The 24,621-nt window shown below is 33.9% G+C and overlaps 7 protein-coding genes across 8 annotated transcripts; all 7 read right to left on the bottom strand.

Annotated features, from left to right (window-relative positions):
• Positions 1–2,160: 2,160 nt before the first annotated feature.
• Positions 2,161–5,061, bottom strand: LOC108726810 (odorant receptor 82a-like). The gene is made up of 5 exons (XM_018454581.1): positions 4,240–5,061; positions 3,922–4,021; positions 2,554–2,664; positions 2,290–2,445; positions 2,161–2,217 (listed from the first exon to the last, which is right to left on the bottom strand). Exons 1-5 carry the CDS (start codon positions 5,025–5,027, stop codon positions 2,161–2,163), a joined length of 1,212 nt encoding a protein of 403 aa, XP_018310083.1. The 5' UTR covers positions 5,028–5,061.
• A 522-nt stretch (positions 5,062–5,583) lies between these two features.
• On the bottom strand, positions 5,584–7,982 carry LOC108726811 (odorant receptor 4-like). The gene is made up of 5 exons (XM_018454582.1): positions 7,124–7,982; positions 6,807–6,906; positions 6,067–6,186; positions 5,773–5,928; positions 5,584–5,706 (listed from the first exon to the last, which is right to left on the bottom strand). The coding sequence occupies exons 1-5, from the start codon at positions 7,909–7,911 to the stop codon at positions 5,650–5,652; spliced, it is 1,221 nt and encodes a 406-aa protein (XP_018310084.1). The 5' UTR covers positions 7,912–7,982; the 3' UTR covers positions 5,584–5,649.
• Positions 7,983–8,664: 682 nt separating this feature from the next.
• On the bottom strand, positions 8,665–10,743 carry LOC108726808 (odorant receptor 82a-like). Its single transcript, XM_018454579.1, has 5 exons — positions 9,938–10,743; positions 9,628–9,727; positions 9,423–9,533; positions 9,060–9,215; positions 8,665–8,854 (listed from the first exon to the last, which is right to left on the bottom strand). Exons 1-5 carry the CDS (start codon positions 10,741–10,743, stop codon positions 8,795–8,797), a joined length of 1,233 nt encoding a protein of 410 aa, XP_018310081.1. The 3' UTR covers positions 8,665–8,794.
• A 585-nt stretch (positions 10,744–11,328) lies between these two features.
• Positions 11,329–14,496, bottom strand: LOC108726809 (odorant receptor 82a-like). Its single transcript, XM_018454580.1, has 5 exons — positions 13,596–14,496; positions 13,337–13,436; positions 13,058–13,168; positions 12,749–12,904; positions 11,329–11,388 (listed from the first exon to the last, which is right to left on the bottom strand). The coding sequence occupies exons 1-5, from the start codon at positions 14,402–14,404 to the stop codon at positions 11,329–11,331; spliced, it is 1,236 nt and encodes a 411-aa protein (XP_018310082.1). The 5' UTR covers positions 14,405–14,496.
• Positions 14,497–14,898: 402 nt separating this feature from the next.
• LOC108726806 (odorant receptor 4-like) lies at positions 14,899–16,741 on the bottom strand. Of its 2 annotated transcripts, XM_018454577.1 has the most exons (5): positions 15,940–16,741; positions 15,488–15,587; positions 15,249–15,359; positions 15,015–15,170; positions 14,899–14,952 (listed from the first exon to the last, which is right to left on the bottom strand). In XM_018454577.1, exons 1-5 carry the CDS (start codon positions 16,725–16,727, stop codon positions 14,899–14,901), a joined length of 1,209 nt encoding a protein of 402 aa, XP_018310079.1. In that variant the 5' UTR covers positions 16,728–16,741. The 2 variants fall into 2 exon arrangements, with proteins under 2 accessions (XP_018310079.1, XP_018310078.1); XM_018454576.1 differs by having other exon boundaries at positions 14,925–15,170.
• Positions 16,742–17,394: 653 nt separating this feature from the next.
• Positions 17,395–19,204, bottom strand: LOC108726807 (odorant receptor 82a-like). The gene is made up of 5 exons (XM_018454578.1): positions 18,399–19,204; positions 18,200–18,299; positions 17,962–18,072; positions 17,685–17,840; positions 17,395–17,479 (listed from the first exon to the last, which is right to left on the bottom strand). Exons 1-5 carry the CDS (start codon positions 19,202–19,204, stop codon positions 17,429–17,431), a joined length of 1,224 nt encoding a protein of 407 aa, XP_018310080.1. The 3' UTR covers positions 17,395–17,428.
• A 2,661-nt stretch (positions 19,205–21,865) lies between these two features.
• On the bottom strand, positions 21,866–23,834 carry LOC108726790 (uncharacterized). Its single transcript, XM_018454561.1, has 5 exons — positions 23,011–23,834; positions 22,562–22,661; positions 22,344–22,451; positions 21,999–22,154; positions 21,866–21,919 (listed from the first exon to the last, which is right to left on the bottom strand). Exons 1-5 carry the CDS (start codon positions 23,832–23,834, stop codon positions 21,866–21,868), a joined length of 1,242 nt encoding a protein of 413 aa, XP_018310063.1.
• Between the last annotated feature and the right edge of the window lie 787 nt (positions 23,835–24,621).

The following is a 24,621-nucleotide window of genomic DNA, read 5'->3' on the forward strand; positions in this document are numbered from 1 at the left end:
TAATCTCCTGTAAGAAATATTTATTTTTTAATATATTAAGAATAATTTTTTATTTATATATTATATAAATATAGTATACATTTTAATTACATCAGCAAATGTGACGATTGACAATTGCAATAATCTCTACTATCTCCAGTTATATTCTTTCAATAACGTTATTGGATCGAGCTATTATGAGAATAATAGATCCAGAGCATTTTAATGCGGTAATTCGTTCCAATTAGTCATATATGCCTTTTTGCCAACTTTTTTGTTCTAACAAATTAATTAATGTAGATATTCGTAAAATTTCTGTATAAGCATTTTTTATATTTTCGAAAATGTGACAAACAATTAAGAAACAGTACAAGTTACGAAGCTCAAATCATTAAACGATTTTTGAATATAAAATAATTAAATTGCAGTATTGTTAATCATAAAGCGTCAAGTGGCTTGCCGCTTAATATGATTGACTCGCGATCTGTAAATCCGGGTTCAATCGCACCTACGCCTACATATGCAATTTTTCGCATTTGAGAAATCTAAAATGACTGGTGATTAAGACACTTTTGATCACTAGCGCCATTTGAATCCGGCGTTAAACTGTAGGTCCTCAGATTGGGGGTTGAACACAAGACTAACAATTTAATTCCGAAAAAATTTCGTTGTTACTGGAACTTCATTAGAGACTCTATGCTCTATGCAAATAAGGAACTTACATTCTTAAGCATAATAATTCGGGTAACTCTAAATAGTTGTCGTAAATTTCGAGGAATTACGTGAGAATTTCGCCAATGTAACAAAATATAAAAATATTGATATATTATACATAGATACGTATCTCCAAAGATATGTATACGATAATATATTTGATGTTATTCGTGCTCCATCAAAATTACTCCAATTCTGGAAAATCATAATTAGTATTAACATTTTCTAAAGACATTACAATATGCTGATAACATATATTCATATTTTTAGCTTACCGTAATAGATTAATGGTAAGTATGTATATATGTATGTTTTTATAATCATAAGATAATCATAGTAAATATCTATGGATATTTTTACAATTTTATACTTATTGTGACCCAGATGATGACCATATATATTAAAGATCAAAACGTTCGTTTTATCATTTCTTACACTCTATTGATATATTTAACATCGAAAACAAACTCGACTAAAGCACACGGCTTTATGATCTGCGTTGCATACTGCTGTGATGGAAGTCATGGCTTCACACGTATTAACTCACTGCGAGTTAGCTTGATGCTTGATGAACAATATACAAACGTACGCATGTAAAATGTAACATACAATAATATAAGAATTATATTGAAACATAAGAGAAAATATATCATAAAAAAATATATATTTTTTTTAATGATCTATTTTCTGTATAATATATATTAATATATATCATATAGATATCTTATACAGATATACTTAATTCTTTATGCATCATTAATTGTTAGTTAAAGGTAGTTTGAGCTGTATGTTTCTACGCATTAACCACTTTCTCGCCCAAATTCTTTTTTTATTTTTTTATTTTGTTCCCATTCTCATAGTTGCTATTAACATAAGAGCAAACGCAGCTAACTTTTGCCTCCTAATAGCTTCCATTTTTCTTACAAAGTTATATCTTACTTTTTTATATCTTTATTAATATTACTAAAACATACCTTAAATAGTCTTCTCCTTGAATGCTCCTTAAGCATTTTGAATGAACCTTCTGTGTATATCCTAACCTAAATTCTTTACCTACCTAGCAGCAAATCTCGTAAGAAAAATAACATCAGATCTATCATTGAAAACTAGCACGTACGGCAGCACGCAGTGCGCCATGTTTCTAGCAGCGTAGCTAGCACGGTTGCTATAGTATAACGCCTCGGTAATCGATCTAGTAGGAAAACAAGCATCGTGTGCCGCCGGCTTTAAATAGCCTTTATTTATTTATTGTTTGAATTTATATCATTAGATCCTTGCATTTGCTTCAATTTAATTTTATTAATTTTTATTTATTTGTATTATTTTTTCGGAATATAAAAGTATATACTTCAGGTGTTCCGTATTTTATTAATAATTTATATCGTTATTTAAACATAATATATAAAATTATAGTGATAACTAGAAAATTTGCTAACGCTTTATACAGAATGGTGTAACTATTATTGTCTAAGAAGCTGTAATGGTCCGAAGCATGTTTAGATATATCATGGAGGTTTTCATCACCTAAAATCTTTTAAATATATATTTGGCTGTAAAAAACATAATATGTGTAACATACACTTCGTGTATACTTACATTACCAAAAGTTGCGATAGAAAGATGAACTAGTTTCCCTGCAGTTAATTTGATCACATTGCTCGATCGGGAGATAATTAAGATTAGACCTCGAGCCGTTTTATTTGGCAAACGATACCAATTAGTCATATAAACTGTCTCGCCTACTTGTTTACACTGTTAAATTATTTATTTTATAATATAAAAAATTGATAATAGCATATTTTTTTTAATTTATAAATCCTTGCGAATATTGCACTATAAAATTCGTAATTTTTATTTTACCTGTTCCGTGACTATTTCGCCAATATAACAGAATATAAAAATATTGAAAGTCATGGATATGTATATAATCATATAAGCTACTGATGTTTTTCTTTCTATTACATTCCATCCCTGAAAATTATCGAATAATTAGTTAATAATTTATCTTATCATTATTGTTTAAGATATAATTAAATTTTATTGATAAAATTCAAATGATGTAATATAACAATTTAATGCACACATTACCATTAGACGAAAATCGTGAGCCAATGTCTGAGAGTACATGCACGAAAAATTATACTAACAATATGGCGGCATAACTTCTCGATCACGCCAAATTACGCGGTCCGATTCACGCTTACAATAGAAATGGTCACGTTCAGCAGACTAAACTGTTGTGGAGCGGATCCATGAGCACTCACAGCTATTGGATTCTAGAAGAATAGCAGCGAACACTCAAAGATCCGCTGAGCAACAGTTTTATCTGCTGAACGCAACTAATAATTTCTTTTTTTTTATTATATTCAATAAATATTAAAATGAAATTACAAATAAACTTATTATTAACTAAACCATTTTACTTTTAGTATGTATTTAGTTTGAAAATATTAATAATTTATTTTTAGTATGTATTTAATAGTTTACTTTTGAAATTTGACGCTTCTTGACACTAAGGATGTGACAGTAATGGCGAATTCGGCACACATGCACTGACTCCGCTCTAGTGCTGCTCTGACATACTGCGAGTGCAGAACTACTTTAGTGTTATGCCAAATTGCACTGTCAGAAACGTCAGTGCAACATTTCTGGAACTGGTTCAGTTCATTCGATTGGTCCGAATATAAATTCAGCATACATTGGGTCAATTTTCATTTGCCGAACACGATAATCTTAATACACTGAAACAGTGCGCACAAGCCGAATGCGTGGTACTGAAAAAGTTCGCACTCAGTGCGCACTAGTGCGGTCTGCCGAATTCGCTGTAAGTCATGTGATCAAAGGCAAAGCAAACATCAAAGGCGTCGACACATATTCTATCGCTATTAGTTAGGGGTAGCCTCGGACGGCAGGCACTAGAACTTTTCAGCGAATTTCTGAGCTTAAAATAAAAACAAAGCATCACGTCGAAATTCGTTGTAGACATGTAGTTTCAATATAATGCTTTGTTTTTATTTTTGGCTCAGAAATTCGCTGAAAAATTCGAGTGTCCGGGGATGCCCGTCGTCCGAGGCTACCCGAACTTCCCCTATGTTACGATAATTCTTCCTCTGCGATTAATTATTTCTTGCATGTGTATCTTTAATATTGTAATTTATTTAAAAATGAAACGTCGCGCAATGCGACATATCTTAATTACATATTCACCTTTTTAATTTTTTAGCGTACCGTAATGACGTAATATCCGAGCATACATAAGTTAAATGTACATCCTAGCAATTCCACAAAACATATCTGATGTAAAAGTGCTTCCATCCGCGCCACGAAGCTGTAGATAAATTAAAGTCATATTTTTACATATATAAGCATTATTTTCTTGGAACTAATTTATATTATTGAGAGAAGAAAAAGAGAGTGAAAAAATAAATTTTTAGATTAACTTAAGGATCAAAGACAAATATAAAAAATTTCATTTTTTATTTATTAAGTACACACTACATACAGGAATATCAACTAAGATATTTCTTAAATTTATATCGATATTACCTTAACACTCTCAGATGGTGCTCCACAATGATCGCCAATCGATGTTGTACCATGTTTTGCTGCTTTTGATCGTCCAACTGGTCCAACCATCTCATCAATACATTTAACTGTCCGCACGCGTGCATCGCAAACACCGCCGCGAGACTGCAGGCGCCAACCGTGACGGAATTGACGACGATACTTGAGATGAGCTGCAGCGTTAACGCAATCTCGCCCGCTGGGCTCCGCGTACTATCTACGAACTTACTGTACGAAGGACACGGTAAAATATGCACTGATACGCTCATGTTCCCGATATATTCGAACGTCGGTGTCGTACCCTGGAGTACGCTATGCGAGAACACTCCGCCATGCATGAAAATTGCACATAGCCCGGCAACGAAACGGCCAACTTTAGCATATTTCAGCATCACTTGCCGGTCCCCGATCTCTGTCACCGTTCGCCAGTCAGTTCTCATGTGCTCCACGCAACGATGTATATCGCGGCTACGAAACAGCAGTGAGAAGTAATTTATGCCGCCCATGCACCAGTGACTTAATGGACCAACAGCTCTTAATTTTTTCTGCACATCGGTCTCTTCGAACAGGATGTTCAGGATGCAAGGTATGACCGTGTAGGCTATCAGCGAGTAACAGATGATTATCAGTATTGTTGAAATCACCTTTTCTCTGACTGTTGTCGAAGCTGAACTTGGCCAGGCGCCAACCGGTTTTAGAAACCAACGATTCAACTGAATACTGTAATCACTCGCATCACGGTATGACATAACAGGTTCACTGACATTCATAGTTGCTCACGGAACGCGCGGATACTACTGAATCGACTTAAACGCACCAACGCACGTGCAATTGATAGAAAGTGGCGCCTGCGCCAGCGAGCAACTTAGTAATAGGATATTTGTGCGTCTCGTCAATCGATCGATACTTATGGAATACGCTGCACGGGATGTCTCGTAAATGAATTGACTGTGACAGATAGTCGCGAAAGCATTAATTTACTGTATTTGAATATAAGACTTATATATATAATTCAGAGATAAGTTTGTAAACTTTATTATTAGATGATCATATTAAAGGTTGAAACGTTTGTCTTGTCATTTTCTACATTGATTTTTTAATATCGATATATTTAATAGCCAAAAAATCACTTAAGCTCGGCTCGAATATCTTAATTTATTTATTATTTGAATTTCTGTGCTCATCACAGCTCTATAGCTTATTTAATTGTTAATAACTTGTATTTATTATTATATTTTCAGGATATAGAGATGATCTAGATAGAAGATGTCTTGAATTTTATTAGTAATTTATATAATTATTCAAATATAAGTAAAGTTACGGTGGTAACTAGAAAATTTGTTAATGTTTTGTACAAAATGGTAACTTTGTACAAAGTGTAACTATTATTGTTTAAGAAGTTGTCATAGTCCGAAGCATGTTTAGATATATCATGGAGGTTCTCATCACCTAAAACATTTTGAGCATATATTGTATTTGACTGTAAAAACGTAACGTACATCTTCGTGCACTCACATTACCAAAGGTTTCGATAGAAAGGTGAATTAGTTTCCCTGCAGTTAATTTGATCACATTACTTGATCGGGAAATAATTAAGATCAGATCACGAGCTGTTTTATGTGGCAAATGATACCAATTAGTCATGTAAGCTGTTTCGCCTACTTGTTTACACTGTTAAATTATTTATTTTAGGATATGAAAAATTGTGATAATTGCATATATTTGGTTTATTTAATTCATGAATATTCTCGAATATCGCACTGTAAAATTTTAATTTTTATTTTAATTTTATATAAATTTATATTTTACCTGCTCTGTGACTGTTTCACCAATGTAACAGAATATGAAAATGTTGAAAGCCATGGATAGATATATAATACAAGTTATCAAACAATCCATTGATAATTTTGATTCTAATATACTCCATTTCTGAAAATTTTCAAATAATGTATTTTTACAATTTATAATACATATAATTATTAGTAAAATATTATTAAATATTATTAAAAATTTATCAAATATATAATAAAAACGCAGTGTCATAGTATATTCATAGCGACTTTATAGACGATAAACATATATTTTATTTTTATCGTCTATATTCTACACTGTCATTAAAATTAAATATGCACGAAAAATTACATTAACGATATGGTAGTATTGTTTGCTGATCACGGTCACGTGATCACAATCACGGTCCGATTTCATGCTTATACTCGTGATCATTATTTATCTTTGTTTAAAATTTAATAAACAGTGAGAATGAAATCATTACTATTTTATTTATTGTATTTCATAAATAATAAAGTGAAATTACAAATAAACTTATTTTTAACTAAAATATGCAGTAGCAATAAGTTATGTAATCGGAAATCACAACATCAAAGATATCGACGCTTTTTGTCGCATAGTATTATATTATGGCAATGTTTTTTTCGCAATTATTTTTTGCATGTGCGTCTTTCATATTGTAAGTTATTTAAAAAGAAAAAGTCGCAGAATGCGATATGTCTTAATTACATATTCACCTTTTTAATTGTTTAGCGTACCGTAATGACGTAATATCCCGCCATACATAAGTTAAATGTACAGCCTAGCAATTCCACAAAACAAATCTGATTCAAAAGTGCTTCCATCCGTGCCACAAAGCTGTAAGTAAATTACAATTATATTTTTACACATAAAGACATATAAACATTATCTTTTGGTACAAAATTATATTATTGAGAGAAGAAATAAGAAGGCAAGATAAGATAAATGTTTAAACATAAAAATTAAAAAGAAAAATCATAAGGGATTTTATTTTTTATACAGCTCTCTCAAGCAGGAATATCAACTAAATTTCGTATATTTATATTGGAATTACCTTAATATTCTCAGATGGTGCTCCACAATGATCGCCATTCGGTGTTGTACCGTCTCTTGCTGCTTTCGATCGTTCAACTGGTTCAACCATCTCATTAGTACATTCAACTGGCCGCACGCGTGCATCGCAAACACCGCTGCGAGACTGCAGGCGCCGACTGTGATGGAATTGACGATGATGCTTGAGATAATTTGCAGCGCTAATGCGATCTCTCCCGCTGGGCTCTGCGTGGTATCTACGAACTTGCTGTATGAGGGACACAGTAACACACGCACCTTCACGCTTACGTTTCCGATACATTCGAACTTCGGCGTGACACCTTGCAATACGGTGTGTGAGAACACGCCGCCATGCATGAAAATTGCGCACAGCCCGGCGACGAAACGGCCGACTTTGGCATATTTCAGCATCACTTGTCTGTCCGCGATCTCCGTTATCGTCCGCCAATCGGTCCTCATGTGCTCCAAGCAACGATGTATATCGCGACTGCGAAATAGCAAGGAAAAATAATTTATGCCGCTTATGCACCAGTGATTTAACGGACCAACAGCTAGTAACTTTTTCTGCACATCGGTCTCTTCGAGCAGAATGTTCAGGATGCAAGGTATGATTGTGTAGGCTATCAGAGCGTAGCAGATGATTATCAATATTGTTGCAACTACCTTTTCTCTTACTGTCGTCGAGGTTGAACTTGGCCAAGCGCCCACCGGTATTAGAAACCAACGATTCAACTGAATACTGTAATCGCTCGCGTCCCGATATGACGTGACAGATTCATTAACATCCATGATTATTCGCGAAACGCGCGGATGCTACTGAATCGACTTGAACACGCGTGCAGTTGTCAAGAAGTGGCGCCTGCGCTAACGAGTAACTTAGTAATAGGTAATAATAGGATATTTGTGTGTCTCGTCAGTCGATCGATACTCACGGAGTACGCTACACGAGGGATCTCGTAAACGAATTGACTGTGACATGCAGTCGCAAAAACATTAATTTATTGTATTCAAATATGAAACTTTTATATATAATTCAGTTAGGTATGTAAATTTTAGTTATTACTATATTTCGTTGTTTTTCAGAAATATTTAATAGTAGAAAAAGAATATTTTCTTCTTGACAAATAGCCGTAGTCTCAAAGGGGCACTGTTTTTATAATCACTTCTCTCTTGTAAGAGATATTTGTCTTTTTAATGTTAAGAATATTTTTTGTTTTTTAAAACGCGACGGTATCGAACGTGCCTTTAAAAAATATCATATTAATATTGTATATTTTTAATTCTAGCTGCACACACTGGGATCCCCGGAACCCCAGCGCAACTTTCTAAATCGAAATTTTTTCGTATTTCTAAATTTTTCTTTTTCTTTGAACTTATATATCTCGAAGTTCCTTAATTCGATTTTTACACATTATGGGCTTTCCTTAATCAATTTTCCATCGATTGAAAAAAAAATTAATTGAAATATATCAATTTTTATGGAAGTTACAAATATAGATGGTCCCAGGGGCACCCGTGTGTATATCAAGAGTGCGAAAAACAAGTGTATACAGCTAGGGATATATCTATATACATATTTGCAATTTATTATTTATTCAATATATCGCTATTATTTCTCTATTATATCGCATTTGTTCTATAAAAATATATGTTCGAACTTAACGTATGTAACTCACGTAGTGGGAGTCATCGTTCGTAATATATTCAAATATACCACAGAAGTTTTAATTACCTGAAACAACAAGGTCTTCCTTCCTATTTACGATATAATTTTTCTTCTTTTGAGATTAAAGCAGTAAAATGTTTTAATATGTATATGTCGCTCATGAGATTAAATACAGAGAAATGTAAAGGAAAATTTTATAATAATTTGTAGAAAATGTATCGAATTTTTATTTGTACAACGTCATTATAAATACGGTATTCGTTTTACTTACATCACCAAAAGTTGCGATAGACAATTGAAATAATTTTCCAGCGGTAATCTTGATAACATTACTTGATCGCGCTATTATCAAAATGAGACCAAGAGCAGTTTTGTGCGGTAATTTATACCAATTAGTCATATATGCCTTTTCGCCGACATTTTTGCACTAATAAATAAATTAATACAGATATTTTAAAGTTTTCTATATAAGCATTTTTTATGTTTTCAAAAATGCGGAAAAAATTAAGAAACGTATTCAAGAAACTAAAAGCATTGAACGATTTTTTAAACATAGAACCATCAAATTGCAATATTCTTAAGCATAATAATTCAGATGACTCGATATAATCATCATCAATTTCATTGGAATTACCTGTTCTGTGAGAATCTCGCCGATGTAACAAAATATGAAAATATTGAAAGCCATAGATACGTATACGATAATATACGATGTTATTCTTGCGGCATCAAAATCACTCCAATTCTGAAAATCAAAAAAATTAGATTTAACATTTCATAAATAAAAAAATTATAAAGTGCTGATAGCATATATTCACCTTTTTAGATCTTTAGCATACCGTAATAGAATAATACGCAAGTAAACACATATTCATCGTGCATCCCACCAATTCCACAAGACAGATGTTTTGCATGACATTCTCCATTCGCGATATAAAACTGAAAAGCATACACAAATCCAACGTACTTTTTACATTTATGTATATAAAAATACATGTTTGAATTTGATGGATGTCTTCGCACACATTTCTCACACAAATATGTATTACGAATATCGTAGTATCGGTAATGACTAATACGTGATTAAATTGTGTCTTGTATGATAAAAACGCACAAACGCAATTTAATTTTTATATTTAAGTAAAATACCTCAGCACTCTTAAATGATGCTCCACAATCGTGGCCAGCTTCTTTTCGGCAAAACTGTTTCCCTTATCCTCGTCTTCGACGAGATCGTTGAACCATGCGAACAGCATACTTAGCTGGCCGTAAGCATGCATTGCGAAAACTGCCGCGAGGCTGCAAGCACCCACTGTAATCGAGTTCACTATAAAACACGACAGCAACTCTACAGCCAGCATGATCTCGTTCGCGGGGCTGAATCTTGTGTCTATAAATTTGCTATATATCGGACAGGTCATCGGGTGCACCGACATAGTTTCGTTACCGATGATTACATTCATAGATGTCATCGCCTTGGCCACGGTGAAGAGGAACGTTCCGCTCTGCATGAATATCGCGCAGAATCCGGCGACGAAGCGGCCGATCTTTGCGTATCGCAACATTACATCCTGATCGTCGGTCTTGCGAACCAGCCTCCAGTCCATCTCCATGTGCTGCACACATTCGCGGATGTTGTCGCTGCTCGTAAGGAGCAACCAATAATTAATCGTGCCCATGATCCAATGGCTTAGCGGACCCATCGCGTTTAACTTCATCTGGACATCTTTTTCTTCCAATGACACGTACAACATGCATGGTACCATAACGACTGCTATCAGGGACGAGCAAGCGAGAACATGTGCTTGTAGGGAGACCCTCTCCATCATCGTCGATGTAGTTGTTCGTGGCCAAGCTGCGATCGGCATTAGAAACCAACGGGTAAGTTGAAGACTGTAATCGTTATTACTTCTATACGTGAATTTGATGCTCGTCAGTATACGCTCGGAGTACATCGTGATCGTTTCGCGGATGCGCACGTTGCACTGACCGCGTCGGACGGTGTACCTGTTAAAGCTACGTTCGAACGGGCGCGTGCGCGAATCTTTAGAGCGGTTTGAAGAACGGGCGGAGTAATGTGCGCTTCTCTCCTGACAGAGACGCATGAACATGTGATCGATAATTGCTGCGGAAATGTAGCATTGACCTTTTGGACGGAGAAAATGCACGGAAATTATGTAAGTAGTGGCGTAATATTAGTTCTGTTAATTTTCTTCTGCTACTGTGTGTAAATATGTGAATCGTAATATCATACGATATGTAAGATATATTAATAAAGAACATCAGGATCTCTCTTATTTAATTGATATGATGTTTCGTATTTACGAATCGGTATATTTTCATCTTTGTTTATACTAAACGTTAATCTTTAATTTTGAGAAAGTTGGATGACATGCAACTTTCTTGTTCATTTAAATAGCGTAATTATAAAAATATTATACTGTGTTCAACATAATTTCTATTTATTAAATAGTTCTACTATATTATATACTACCAGTTCTATACAAAATATATTTTTTACGTTTTCTAATTTAGTATAATCACGCAGAGGTTGACATCGTTCGCAACATATTCAAATATATCATGGAAGTTTTAACTACCTGAAACAGCAACGTCTTCCTTCCTATTTATGATATAAATTAAAAATTCGGAAAATTTTAAGATTAATTAAAATAAGTTCGAATTAATATGAGGTAAGACCCAAGAATAACTGGAATTCGAGTGCGGCGCGCGAACTGGACGTAGTAGAGCGTTATTCCATTAGAGGACGCATGTTCTGGATTGACTGATTTCGTGTTTGAAAGCAAATTTGGCTATTTTCGTGATTGTTGTTAAAAAAAAAAGAATAGAGAGTTGCGTGAAACTTTGCTTTTTTGGCGGGAAATCTGCAATCGAAACTATTTCAATGCTTTGAAAAGCTCAGCTATAACAATGAGAACAAGCTTCAGGTTGAAGTAAAGGGGGGTCCTAAAAATAACTAGAATTGTTTAATAAAATGTTTTATTATTTTTTGCTTAAAGCTTCTTCCTTGAAACATTAAAATATTTTTAAAAATATATTTGTTCAAAAGAAAACAAAATTTCACGCACATTCTCTGTTCTTTTTTTTATCGATCATCATGAAAATCACCGAATTTGTACGCAAAGACAAAAAAATATAGCGACAAAGAAATCCTGTACAGCACAAATTGCTGCAATATTGCAGCGTTATAACAATGTTCTTTTGCAAGTTTTTGTGCCCCGTATGCGATCAGTCAACCCAGAATCACACCACGTGACAGACTTTTTCAAAATAGTTTCGATTTGCGACCCCTAATGACGCAACGAATTACTACGTCTAGATGGCGCGCTGCACTTAAATTCCGATTATTTTTAAGTGTCTCTTCATGTATGATTTTATTAAGAGGATCCTAAAGCGAAACTCTAACTCCGACAAAGTCACTGTCGCTGTTTTTTCAGCGCACATGTCTTTATATACTACCACACTAATATCTCACGTAACCTATGATACATTCAGTCGCACATTCGTGTCAATTTTCGTATAACAAATTCTCCGCGATAAAACGTCTAAGACTAATTCTAAGAACTCGACGTTATTTGTTCGTGCAAACTACGTATTTGTGGATCACTATTTCGTAAGTACAGGTTGCAAAACTTTTGTATCAAACAAATCTTGTCACGACTTGACAGCTTGTATTAATGAGACACGTATTAATGAGTATACTTTAATACTGGAAAAGGATTTTCGAATCTGTGAAGGAGAAAAAAAGTATTTGTTATACAAAAATTACATGATTTAATTGGTAATACAGACGGCTTTAGGATCCCCTTAAACGGAAAAATGCAATCGGTTTAGGAACGTTAATAATAATTTTAATAAATAATTATAAAGTAAATAGAATTATATATATCAATTTTTTATTAATGCAATTCTTGTCATAAATTTAAATGTATTACTTACATCACCGAAAGTTGCAATAGACAATTGAAATAACTTTCCAGCAGTCATTTTGATGACGTTACTCGATCGTGCTATCACCAATATAAGTCCAAGAGCAGTTTTATGCGGTAATTCGTACCAATTAATCATATATACTCTTTCGCCGACATTCTTGCACTAATAAATTTAAACTTTATTTTTTTATTGATGTTTAAACATAAAAAATAGTCAAAGAAATGTTACAAGTTTAACGCTAAAGTTAAATATACAAATATAAATTTTCTTGAATGGTTGTCAAGTATTATCTTAACTTGGCCTTTCAACTATTACCTGTTCTGTGAGAATCTCACCGATGTAACAAAATATAAAAATATTGAAAGCCACAGATAGGTATATAATGACATATGATATTGTTTTTGCCATATCAAATGAATCCATATTCTGTAAAACAAAAGTTTAAGATTTTTAGTTAAACAATAACGAAGAGTATTATTTTTCTTATTTTTGATATTCTATATTAAAAAATAATTAAAAGTTTGATATTTTATAAGTAATAAAATTACAGAATACAATTATATCACATATTCATTTTTCACATTTTTAGCGTACCGTCATAAAATAATATGCAAGTAAACACATATTTAGTGTACATCCCAGCAATTCCACGAGACAGATCTGTTGCATAATGGTTTCCATACGCGATATAAAACTAAAACGTGTGCAATTGTAGCATATGTGATATATTTCTTTTCAAATTTATAAAACGAGTGAGCTTATGTGAAGCTGTTAAATGTGTGGTATTTCTGTGAATAATATTTTAATAATATTTTCATGAAAATATGCAATCCTCGATATTTAAACAAAATACCTTAGCACTCTCAAGTGATGTTCCACGATAATAGCCAACCTTTGTTCGGCGCATTCGTTTCCCTCTTTATCCACGACGAGGTCGTTTAACCACGAAAACAGCATGTCCAACTGACCATATGCATGCATTGCAAAGACTGCGTCGAGACTGCAAGCACCCACCACGACAGAGTTCACTATAAAACACGATAACCACTCTACACCCATTATGATCTCATTCGCGGGACTGAATCTTGTATCGATAAACTTGGTATACATTGGGCAGGTCATCGGATGCATCGAGACAGTTTCATTGCCCACGATGACGATGGTGGTTGACAGCGATTTAGCTATAGCGAAGAGGAACGTGCCGCTCTGCATGAACACCGCGCAGAATCCGGCGATGAAGCGACTGATTTTGGCCTGTCGTATCATTACCTGACGATCTTCGACTTTCCGTACAAATCGCCAGTCCGTTTCCATGTGCAACACGCACTGACGAATATCGTCGCTACGCGTAAGGAGTAAACAGTAATTAATCATACCCATCGTCCAATGGCTCAACGGACCTGTGATGTTCAATTTAATCTCGATATCTTTCTCCTCCAGTAGCACGTATAACAAACATGGCACCATGATGATCGCTATTAAAGATACGCAAGCTAAAATGTGTATGTGCGAAAAGAATCTCTTCACTTTTGTCATCGTGCTCATTTGCGGCCAAGCACCGATCGGTATCAGAAACCAACGAGTCAGTTGAAGACCGTAATCATTATCGCTTTTATAGGAGAACTTGGCGTCCCTTGTTACATGATCGGAATATGTCATCATTTTGCGGAAGGTAGCGGAAGGCGCACGTGCACTGACCGCGACAGACGGTGCACCGGCTGGAGTTACGTTCTATCGAGCGCCTGCGCGAATCTTTAGCTAGAGCGGTTTGGTGAACGGATAGGGTGATGTACTTTGTGAGAGAGACGCGTGCACGACTGATCAATAATTGTTCGCGGAAGTGCTGCGTTGATTTTTTGCGCGAAAAACGTACCTCGAAGGGATTACAATGTTTCAGCGATATTACAATATTATATTAAAAAAATAAATATGGAAAGTTATTTCAAATTGCGGATTGTGATTTCATCTGCATCGCAGAGGAACTGTATCATCATGATCTTATATGAGACTACTATAAATGTAACGTTTATACACAAATGAATTAATAATTAAATATAATATTTCTTAATATATAAATTTGTTATTTAAGTGTCTTTATTTAAAAATACTATACAAATAAACAAATATTAAGAGATTCTTCTAGATCACATGCAGATTCACGTTGTAACAGTTCGTAACATATTTAGGTAAATGAGGGACGTTTTAATAACCTAAAATGATGAAGATCTACTAAAAAATTTAAAGAGAAGTCTATTGAAAGAAAGATACTCACGTCACTAAAAGTCACGAGAGAAAGTTGAACCATTTTTCCAGCAGTTATTTTGATTACGACACTCGATCTTGATATAATTAGGATCAAACTCATGGCTGTTTTATGAGGTAAACGATACCAATCGGTCATATATGCTATTTCGCCAACTTTTTTACACTAATAAACATTGCACCGTTAAATATGCAAATGTATTAACTTGTTAATTTTGCGCCAATAATATCGACGTTTCTTTACCTGTTGCGTTAAAATTTCACCTATATAGCAAAATATAAAGATATTAAAACTCATGGATATGTACACGATAATGTATGCCACTATGCCCTTTCTGTCAATCTTATTCCACCACTGAAAGAACCATAATGTATGAAAGATAAGTTTCTTGAGATATAAATTTTTTAGATGTTACTAAAGTCTTATTAAATTAATTTCAACTACCTTTCTACTATATTCACCTTTTAAGATGATTAGCGTACCGTAATGGAGTAATATCCAAGCATACATAAGTTAAATGTGCATCCAAGTAATTCTACCAGACATATCTGATACATAACGTCTTCGATGCTTCCTATGAATCTAAAGTCAAAACTTAACACAATCAGTAAAAAAATTTTTTGTTAAATATTTGTAAGTTGACATGTATTATATAATATGATAAAATTGAAATAAACTTTATAATTAAAAATTTTGTTCACAAGAAGGAATATTACTAGTTTCTAAATTAAAAGAAAATTATATAAGATACAAAATCATGATTCAATCATTCATGAAGTATTATTAAATATTAAATTGAATAGAGGTAGACTTTTTGATATAGTCTTTTTACATAAAAAAACATGTTTCTATATGTACACATATATATATATATACATATACGTATATTTTTTAAATTATATTTTATTATCTAGTATTTAAATAAATCTAGTACCTTAGAACACGTAGATGGTGATCCACAATATTGGCCAGCCTCCTCTGGACCGGTTCATTTTTTTCCTCATCTTCACCTTCGACGAGCTTGCCTAGACGTAAGATCAAAATATCGAGCTGGCCACACGCGTGTATAGCGAAAACCGCAGCTAAACTGCAAGCGCCGACAGTAGTCGAGTTCACTATGAAACCTGACAGCATCTGCGTTACAAGAACAATCTCATTTGCTGGGCTGTATCTGGTATCTATTAATTTGTTGTAAAAGGCACAAGGTAGTTGGAGCATCGAGACGCTCTGGTTGTCGCCGATCGACACCATCACTGTTGTCATACCGGATACGATGTTGTAGGAAAACACGCCGCCGTGCATGCATATTGCACAGAAACCCGCCACGAATCGGCCCAGCTTCGCGTTTCTCGCCATAATTTCGCGATCTCGCGATTGCTTCATAATCCGCCAATCCATTTCCATGTGTTGTATGCACCGACGTATGTCAGCGCTGCGCAGCAATAAAGAGAAATAATTCAATCCGCCCATGAACCAGTGGCTCAGCGGACCGACCGCTCTTAGTTTTAGTTCGATGTCCTTCTCCTCAAAAAAGACATTTAGTGCGCACGGTATCACGGTGAAGGCTATCAAGAAGTAGCAAATGAATATCAAAATTCGAGACACAGCTTTCTCACTGCTAGAAGTCATAGGTTCTTGCGGCCACGCGCCTATTGGCTTTAGAAACCACCGATTCAGCTGCACACTGTGATCGTGAAGATCTTTAGTCACCGACCGACACATGATGGCAACGTAACAGCACGACGGCTATTGACTAGGAGCAACGCGACGGCACAACAGCTACTAATCGACTGTTAAAGGCTGGCTTCCTGGTCGCTGTAGCGTCTGCGCGAGAGAAGAAGAGTCCACCGCAAATGTTTTGATCGATTGACCAGTGTCATCGGACTCGTCGCTTCAATAACGTCATTGCGAATGTTTCTATACGTTGAGCTGGCGAATCAAGCAAAATTAAGTAAAGTGCTCTGCATCAATCATTTTTCATACGCAACGTACAATGCATTTTTTTAATTGATACATCACGAACGGAAATAGGTTGTGAGCGAGGAAGCGGAATTTCATACTGATCGATAGTGCAACTTGTTGCTTTGTTAGTTCTCGGCGTCGCTTTCTGATGCATTCATAAAGTATATTGCATTAAAAGGAAAATCATAAAAAGGAAGAGAGCACAAAATAGTAATTTTAATATTTTATGAACTTTAAAATGCATATAGCGAGTGAGTATTTCTATGTATTTATATCTCGTATGTTCTTTATACATACATACTTTAACTCTTTATATATCTACTATAATAATTTCGACGATTTCGTAAAGACTATATTATTATTGATAAGAAAAGTAACATTACTCAAAGCTTCGAAATAGTCTCCTATTGCATATCTATTTAATTGACGCCTACTAATTGTAAGTATCTTCACATAATATATTACATTACGGTACGAAGTATATTTAGATATGCTACAGAAGTTTTAATTACCTAGAAAGAAACAATACATTAAATAAAATAAATTTTATGAAAGATTTTTTTAATATGATCTTTTTCTTGAAGCTTCGTTACGTTAAATTTTTTTATAAAACAAAAAATTTATAAAAATTTATAATGCATGCTATGCAAAAACACGATGAAGGATAGATACTGAAGATAACAAAGTCTCATTTCGGTGTTGTAAAAATCTACTTACATCGCCAAATGTCATTAAGGAGAGATTAATCAATTTTCCAGCAGTAATTTTAATTATAAAACGGGATCTCGATATTATCAGCACCATACCAAGAGCAGTTTTATGAGGTAAATAGTACCAGTTGGTAAAGTAAGCCATTTCGCCAACTTTTTTACACTGCGGTAATTTTATAAATATAACGAGAATATTTGTGCAGAATAATGAATCAGTAATATTTTAAATATTTTTACTATATTCCGAAACACAAGCAGTTTTGTGATTCACTTGTACGCGTTACCTGCTCCGTGATTATTTCACCGATATAACAAAATATAAAGATATTGAAAGATAGAGATATGAAAAGAATACCATATGTTGTTATAGTTTTCGTGTTTCTTGCATCCCATTCCTGAAATTATAAAACAAAGTGTCATAAAAAGAAACAAAAATGTTTTTCTAAAAAAGGAGTACGTTACTTCAAAAAGTATATGCATTTGTATTAAAAAAAATTTTTATTAATTATATTTTTGTCATACCTTAATGGAACAGTAACCAAGCAAGCACAAATTCAAAGTGCATCCAACTAATTGCACCATGCATATTTGATTCATGATTTTTTCAAAGCGTGATATAAAACTAGAAATGTCATAATTTTCTCGAATTTCAAGATTTATTTATATTTTATATTGTAATTGTTATAAATGTCTTACTATAACTGGATTAGCGATTCCTTACTTTAGTACACGTAGATGATGCTCGACTATGTTTGCCAGTTTACTCTCGGAAGTTCGTTTTTCCTCGTCTGTCAATTCATTCAACCACATGTAGAGCACGGCGAATTGGCCGCACACATGCATTGCGAAAACCGCAGCAAGACTGCAAGCACTGACCATGACGGAATTAGCTATGAAACCTGACAGGAATTGTGTCATTAGAACGATCTCATTCATCGGATCTTGCCTGGTATCCAGTAGCTTGCTGTAAAACGGACAAGGCAATCGTCGCATCGAGACAGTCTCATTGCCGACCACGATGATTATCGGCGTTAAACTGTTCACTACACTGTACGAGAACACACCGCAGTGCATAAAAACGGCGCAAAATGCGGCCATAGATCGACCAAATTTGGCGTATCTCTGCATCGCTCCGCGATCCACATTTCTGCGCACCGTGCACCAATCGTTCTTCATGTGTTGGATGCAGCAACGTATGTCTTTGCCACGCCACAGCAAAGAGGTATAATTTAATGCGCTCATAATCCAGTGGCTTACGGGACCCACTAATCTCATCTTGGTATCGAGATCCTGTTCCTCAAGATAAAAGTACATCATGCTAGGAATAACCGTGAAAGCTATGAGGGCGTAGCATGTTATCTGAATGATTCTCGACAGGAGTCTCTCGCTAATTGTGGTAACACGCGACTCTGGCCAGGCGCCGATTGGTTTCAGAAACCAACGATTCAACTGAAGACTATGATCGTGATGTTCATTACGGCGATACGAAACCGATATTGGTTTATCAGACTCAGATGCGATCGTCATGGTCGTTCTTTAAAAGCGCGCAAAACACTGAACATTTTTCTCTGTATTATCCCATTTCTCAGAAGTCAATACTACGATTGCGCAGGTCTTCATTCAGAGTTCCGAGCAAGAGGCGGGCCATTGTGCTAATCGATAACCGCTACTTGTTGCACCGTTAGTTACAAGTAAAGACATGTACATAACATGCGAACTGTGACGCGTGCAGTACACATTTTGCTTCGTGAGTGAGCGTATAGAATCATGAATTACTTTACTTGCATTGTACTTGTAAAATTCATAAAATTAATTTTTTCTGTAGCACATTTTTTTAAACGCTAACTAAAGATCCATGAAACACAACAATGAAAAGATTGGTAAGTTGTAACATTACAAAAATCTACTATTTAAATGCACATTATGCATAACTTTTATGTGTATAAACAAAATAGTTATAATAATTTTATATAAAATATTTATTATGTGACAGATATATTTACTCATATCATACATAATTTGCATGGTTAAAGTTTTAATTTAAACGATATAATAATTTTAAATAAATTCAAATTAATAATTATTTACATATTTGGTCGTTTTCTTATAAATGTTTAAAAGCTATATACTGTTAAACCTATAGTGTAAAATTTAATCTAACGTGAATCACCATTGCTCCTACCAAATATATCATTATTTCTTACCAAAACGATAGTTAAATTTGACTCTATATCGCGTCAATTTGACACTATACATATAGTATCAAATTAACACTATACAGTGTCAAATATAATTATTGTTTTAGTATAAAATAACGATATGATTGAGTAAGAGCAGTGGCGACTCACGTTAAATTAAATTTGACACTATAGATTTAACAGTGTACAAATGTTTATAATGATAAATTATACCAGCAATTTTATTGCCTTAATGCTTGCAGATGACACTCGACGAGATTCGCCAGTTTTCTCTGAATGACTTCTTTTCTTGTTTTTTCTCAACCAGTTCTCAACATTACCGAGTTACGTGCCTGTATCGCTAATAATGTGACCAAACCGCACGCACCAACTATGATGTTCACGATGAGAGACGAAAGGCATTGAAACGTGAACAGAATCTCATATACTGGGAATAAACTTGGTGTCCACGATCATATTGAAAAATGGACGTGATAAATGACCTATTGCGACCGTTTCATTGCCGATTATCACGTATTGGCGATATTCCCCCCGTCACGTTGTAACAAAAAAATACCACCTTGCATGATGAATGCTTAAACGCTTGCTATAATGCGTCTTTCTCTAGGGTGTCTCTTTATGTCTTAATGCTCTCTTCTCGCTATACCAACCAATTATTAGTAATAGAAGCAAACTATATAGAATCTAACCTATCTTTTGGACAGACTTTAGGATCGTTTATCATAGAAATCATAAATGATCGGGGGATCTTAAGTCGTAGGAAACTGACCAATCATAGTCAAATATAGGGAGAATACTTGACTAGAATTGGTCAATTTCATACGATTTGAGACCTTACGGTCTCTTCTATGTATTATATGAACCTTTTATTTGCTAGCGATACTATTGATTATTTGTTACATTGACGAATGAGAAATAATTAATTTGCAATAAGTAACTAATCAATTTCTTAACAAATATCACATTTGTTTTTCCTTGATTTGTTCCTATAACAAAATCATTTCTCTCAGTGTAATTTCAGAATTTTCGATAAATTCTTCTCGATTATCAAGCTCCAAACATCTATCGGTTTTAAAATCCAACAATTTAGTTGAAGGCTGTAAATTATTATTTCACCTGTAAATGTCTATTTCGGACAGATACAGAAGGAACGCATTGTACTTTATCCACGGTGAGTGCGTTAATTACTAGTCTTTACTATTGCCAATGCGTCTCAATGGCAAGTCAAGTAGTTACGGCAGCATGTGTGCGAACATATGACTTATTCCTAACAGAAAGTACGTTGTTGTGTCAGCTGACTGTGCACAATCGATATTTACACTTGTTGCATATAAAGTTCAATATAATGTGTAATAAAGATAGGAAATGAACGAAACGAAAGATATACTCTTCTAATGTAAGGAACTGTATTTTACAGATAAAAAATTCATCGTACGTGTTTTCACGTAACAGCACTTATTCAGTGCTGTCAGTTATAAGTCACGTTACGTGAAAACACGATGAATTTTTTATCTCTAAAATATAATTCCTTACATTAAAAGATATATCTTTCGTTCAATATACTGGCACATCGTATATGCTTTACAGGAATTTTTGCTTTAAATATCTCTACTAAGAAACTCTATTTTATCTGATATACTCTTGGGACAAAATATAAGTAAAATACAAATAACTTTGCGCTTCAAATTAAGATATTAATAAGAAATTAATATTAAGATTGGATAATAGAAAAAAAAAAGAAAATAAGAGCGATTTTATTAAATGAATTTTAGCTAACATTTATGTTTATTATAAATGTATAAAATACATTATATATGTTGTATGTGGGAAATGATTTATCAACATTTTAAAATAATTTTTTTTAATGAATTTATTATTTTGTTCTAATTTTTTTTCTAAATTATATATTGCTAGTCTAATATTATTATTTATATTGCAACAAATGCAATTTAAATTAATCAGTATTATAACTTAAAACTGCGACAAATTTTTAAGTAGTTAACGTACGTAACATATTTAAATAGACACCCGATGTCTGAATCACCTGTTTAATATACGTTCATAAGTCATGCAATTGAACATTTATTCTATAAAACTTACAATTAATTTATATAAATACTTACATCACCAAAACTGCTCATAGATAATTCAATGATATTTCCAGCAGTAAGTTTAACTGATGAATTGGACATTGCAATCATTAGTATAATAGCCAGACCTTTCCTTCCTGGTAGACGATGCCAATCGATCATGTATGATATCTCACTAACCCTCTTGCACTATGTACAGGATTGATTTATTAATTTATTAAATGTATCAATGTTGAATCATACTAATGATTCAACATTGATTTATTTTGTCTGAGTCTGAAGAAATTTATTAATTTTATTAAATGTATTACACATATATATTTTGAGTTTGCAGCAGTAAAAATTTTTATTTTAATTTTTGGCGGTACGAAATCACACCTGCTCGGCAACAAGTTCACCTATGTAACAAAATATGAAAAGATTGAAGACGAAATTCATAAGCAGAGCAATATATGTTATGTAAATTGTAAAGTCGCTATCCCATTCCTGTAATTAAAATTTTCTATTTTCGGAAATACACTTTGCATACATCATCCGTATTCTAATATTATTACAGAATAGTGAATTTTGCTGTAAATTTTGTACCATATGCCTACCATAATTATGTAATATCCAATGAAACATATGTTTAACGTACATCCTACAACTTCCACAAGAGACACCTGCTGCAATATTTTTTCTGTTAACTTTATAAAACTGCAAAACAATACACGTATGGTTGGAAATGTAACAATAAATTAATCATAAAATTACAAATAAAGAGCAGTATATAATTTTTATAATCATGTTTGTGAAAGTCACTTTATCAATAAATTTTTCTTGCATTTGAAAAAATGTTATTATTATCGTGATGATAGTGTTATAGTGAAGACAAAAACAAAAGATGATTAATAATTTACACGATATCCTTCAAATGTTATTACGGAAAATTAAAAATAAAAATGTAAGGAGGATTTAAATATGCATTACATTTAGAGGAAGATAATATTAAATATGCAACACATTTAAAAGAAGATAATTGTTATTTCCTGAATAGCGAACTTACCACAAAATTCGCACATGTTCTTGCACAATTATGGCTAGCCTCTCGTTCACGTTATTAGAAAAATCCTTTCGCCCATCCACTAAATGCACAATCCACTCCATGAGAATCTCTAGACGGCCATAAGCGTGTACTGCCAAAACGGCAGTCAAACTACAGGCAGCGGTCGCGACGGTTTGCGAAATGACACCCGACGCGAACTGAGTCCAAAAGAAAATCTCATTAATTGGACTGTAACGCGTGTCGACGATAATCCTGCCGACCGGATACACCAGTGGTTGGTACGTCAGATTACTATTTCTCTCTGTAATCTTGCCTATGCTCAACGGCATGGCGATGTGATAAAACGTGATACCGCCATACGCGATGAACGCGTTGATCATTACGAGACGACGGCCGAATTTTGCGTTTCTAATCATAATCATGCGATCGCCATGATACCATATATTTCTCCAATCGGTCTTGATATGCTCGATGCAGACACGGATATCTCTCCCATGAAGGATCAGCGAACTGTATTTCATAGTAATCATCAGGCCAAAGGACAACGGTCCGGTGAACCTTAAAGTATTATATATATCTTCGACTTCGAGCACGACGTAGAAGACGCACGGGATGAAGAGAAAAGCCACCATACCGAAACAAATTACGTTCATTAGCACGCGCACATATTTCTTTATCGGAGAAGGGGATTTGAGTGAATTAGGCCAAATGCCAATTGACTTCAGTATCCAACGGAGCGGCTGGATACTTATTTGCGCGTATTTCTCGTGATCGTAAATGGTCGTTAACGGATTTGATTCCTGAGTAGAGAGTGATTTCCGCATCGTTAAAGTACGGAAGCTCAGGTAGTACTGAAAGGATGGAAAATCCAGAGGATACGTAGTCACGTCAAGCGCTTGCGCGCTCAACTTTCAAGGAAAGAGCGATCAATCACATCATGAATTGAAGGGTGCATTTTATAGTAGTATTGACAACTATGAAGGGTAAAAGAGAAATTTTTTCTTCCTCTTCCTTGTATGATATATTGGTCACAGTTCCGTGAATTATGTCCGTAAGACGTAATCCTCTTCCAAGAGTATGTTTGCGAGAGGAATCGGGTATGACCACCATTCTCATTCTCCTTCTGTAAATTCTTCTTTGGAGTAAAAATATTGTGTATGTAAAATATTATATATACAAGTATTATGTACAATATTATATATACATTATTATGTACAATAATATATATATTGTACATATACATATTTATAAAATTAGATAATTAGATGAATACATACGTATTAAATGAATCAATATTCTGAAATATAATGATCATACTTTGAAATTCATTAGAGAATTAGTTGTAAATAGTGCGAGAAAAAAATTCAAGAAATAAGATACGAAAGAAGTGTCACATTTCTAATGCGAAAATTATCCCTTTAATTATTTTTTATGTTTTTACATTGCTATTATTTCTATTACAATACAAAATAATTTTACAAAAGAAAGAGAGATGTATGAATATGAATGGACATATTTCATATATGATTATATATGTTTATGAATATTTATGTATGTTTATACATATTTATACATATTCATGCATGAAAAATTTTTTACCGCGTGTGTGAA

This window comes from Mycetomoellerius zeteki, unplaced genomic scaffold, assembly GCF_001594055.1.
Source record: "Mycetomoellerius zeteki isolate Tzet28-1 unplaced genomic scaffold, Tzet1.0 scaffold438, whole genome shotgun sequence".
Classification (NCBI taxonomy): domain Eukaryota; kingdom Metazoa; phylum Arthropoda; class Insecta; order Hymenoptera; family Formicidae; genus Mycetomoellerius; species Mycetomoellerius zeteki.

Excerpts from the sequence above, each read along its gene's own strand:
- LOC108726808 (XM_018454579.1), bottom strand. The coding sequence starts at position 10,743 with ATGTACTCCGAGCGTATACTGACGAGCATCAAATTCACGTATAGAAGT. Across the intron at positions 9,728-9,937 it reads CATCATTTAAGAGTGCTGAG|TTTTATATCGCGAATGGAGA; the intron begins GTATTTTACTTA and ends TATGCTTTTCAG. Across the intron at positions 9,216-9,422 it reads GCGAGATTCTCACAGAACAG|TGCAAAAATGTCGGCGAAAA; the intron begins GTAATTCCAATG and ends TTTATTTATTAG.
- LOC108726807 (XM_018454578.1), bottom strand. The coding sequence starts at position 19,204 with ATGACGATCGCATCTGAGTCTGATAAACCAATATCGGTTTCGTATCGC. Across the intron at positions 18,300-18,398 it reads CATCATCTACGTGTACTAAA|TTTTATATCACGCTTTGAAA; the intron begins GTAAGGAATCGC and ends TGACATTTCTAG. Across the intron at positions 17,841-17,961 it reads GTGAAATAATCACGGAGCAG|TGTAAAAAAGTTGGCGAAAT; the intron begins GTAACGCGTACA and ends AAATTACCGCAG.
- LOC108726811 (XM_018454582.1), bottom strand. The coding sequence starts at position 7,911 with ATGGATGTTAATGAATCTGTCACGTCATATCGGGACGCGAGCGATTAC. Across the intron at positions 6,187-6,806 it reads CGGGATATTACGTCATTACG|AAATGGAGTATATTAGAATC; the intron begins GTACGCTAAACA and ends GAAAATTTTCAG. Across the intron at positions 5,707-5,772 it reads CTATCGAAACCTTTGGTAAT|GTGATGAGAACCTCCATGAT; the intron begins GTGAGTGCACGA and ends AAAATGTTTTAG.
- LOC108726809 (XM_018454580.1), bottom strand. The coding sequence starts at position 14,404 with ATGATGACATATTCCGATCATGTAACAAGGGACGCCAAGTTCTCCTAT. Across the intron at positions 13,437-13,595 it reads CATCACTTGAGAGTGCTAAG|TTTTATATCGCGTATGGAAA; the intron begins GTATTTTGTTTA and ends CACACGTTTTAG. Across the intron at positions 11,389-12,748 it reads CTATTGCAACTTTCGGTGAT|GTAGTTAAAACTTCCATGAT; the intron begins GTAAGTAATACA and ends TTGCTGTTTCAG.
- LOC108726790 (XM_018454561.1), bottom strand. The coding sequence starts at position 23,834 with ATGCGGAAATCACTCTCTACTCAGGAATCAAATCCGTTAACGACCATT. Across the intron at positions 22,452-22,561 it reads TTGGATATTACATAATTATG|GAATGGGATAGCGACTTTAC; the intron begins GTAGGCATATGG and ends TTTTAATTACAG. Across the intron at positions 22,155-22,343 it reads GTGAACTTGTTGCCGAGCAG|TGCAAGAGGGTTAGTGAGAT; the intron begins GTGTGATTTCGT and ends TCCTGTACATAG.
- LOC108726806 (XM_018454576.1), bottom strand. The coding sequence starts at position 16,727 with ATGTGTCGGTCGGTGACTAAAGATCTTCACGATCACAGTGTGCAGCTG. Across the intron at positions 15,588-15,939 it reads CACCATCTACGTGTTCTAAG|ATTCATAGGAAGCATCGAAG; the intron begins GTACTAGATTTA and ends TTTTGACTTTAG. Across the intron at positions 15,360-15,487 it reads TTGGATATTACTCCATTACG|TGGTGGAATAAGATTGACAG; the intron begins GTACGCTAATCA and ends TGGTTCTTTCAG.
- LOC108726810 (XM_018454581.1), bottom strand. The coding sequence starts at position 5,027 with ATGAATGTCAGTGAACCTGTTATGTCATACCGTGATGCGAGTGATTAC. Across the intron at positions 4,022-4,239 it reads CACCATCTGAGAGTGTTAAG|CTTCGTGGCGCGGATGGAAG; the intron begins GTAATATCGATA and ends ATTTATCTACAG. Across the intron at positions 2,665-3,921 it reads TCGGATATTACGTCATTACG|GGATGGAATGTAATAGAAAG; the intron begins GTACGCTAAAAA and ends GATAATTTTCAG.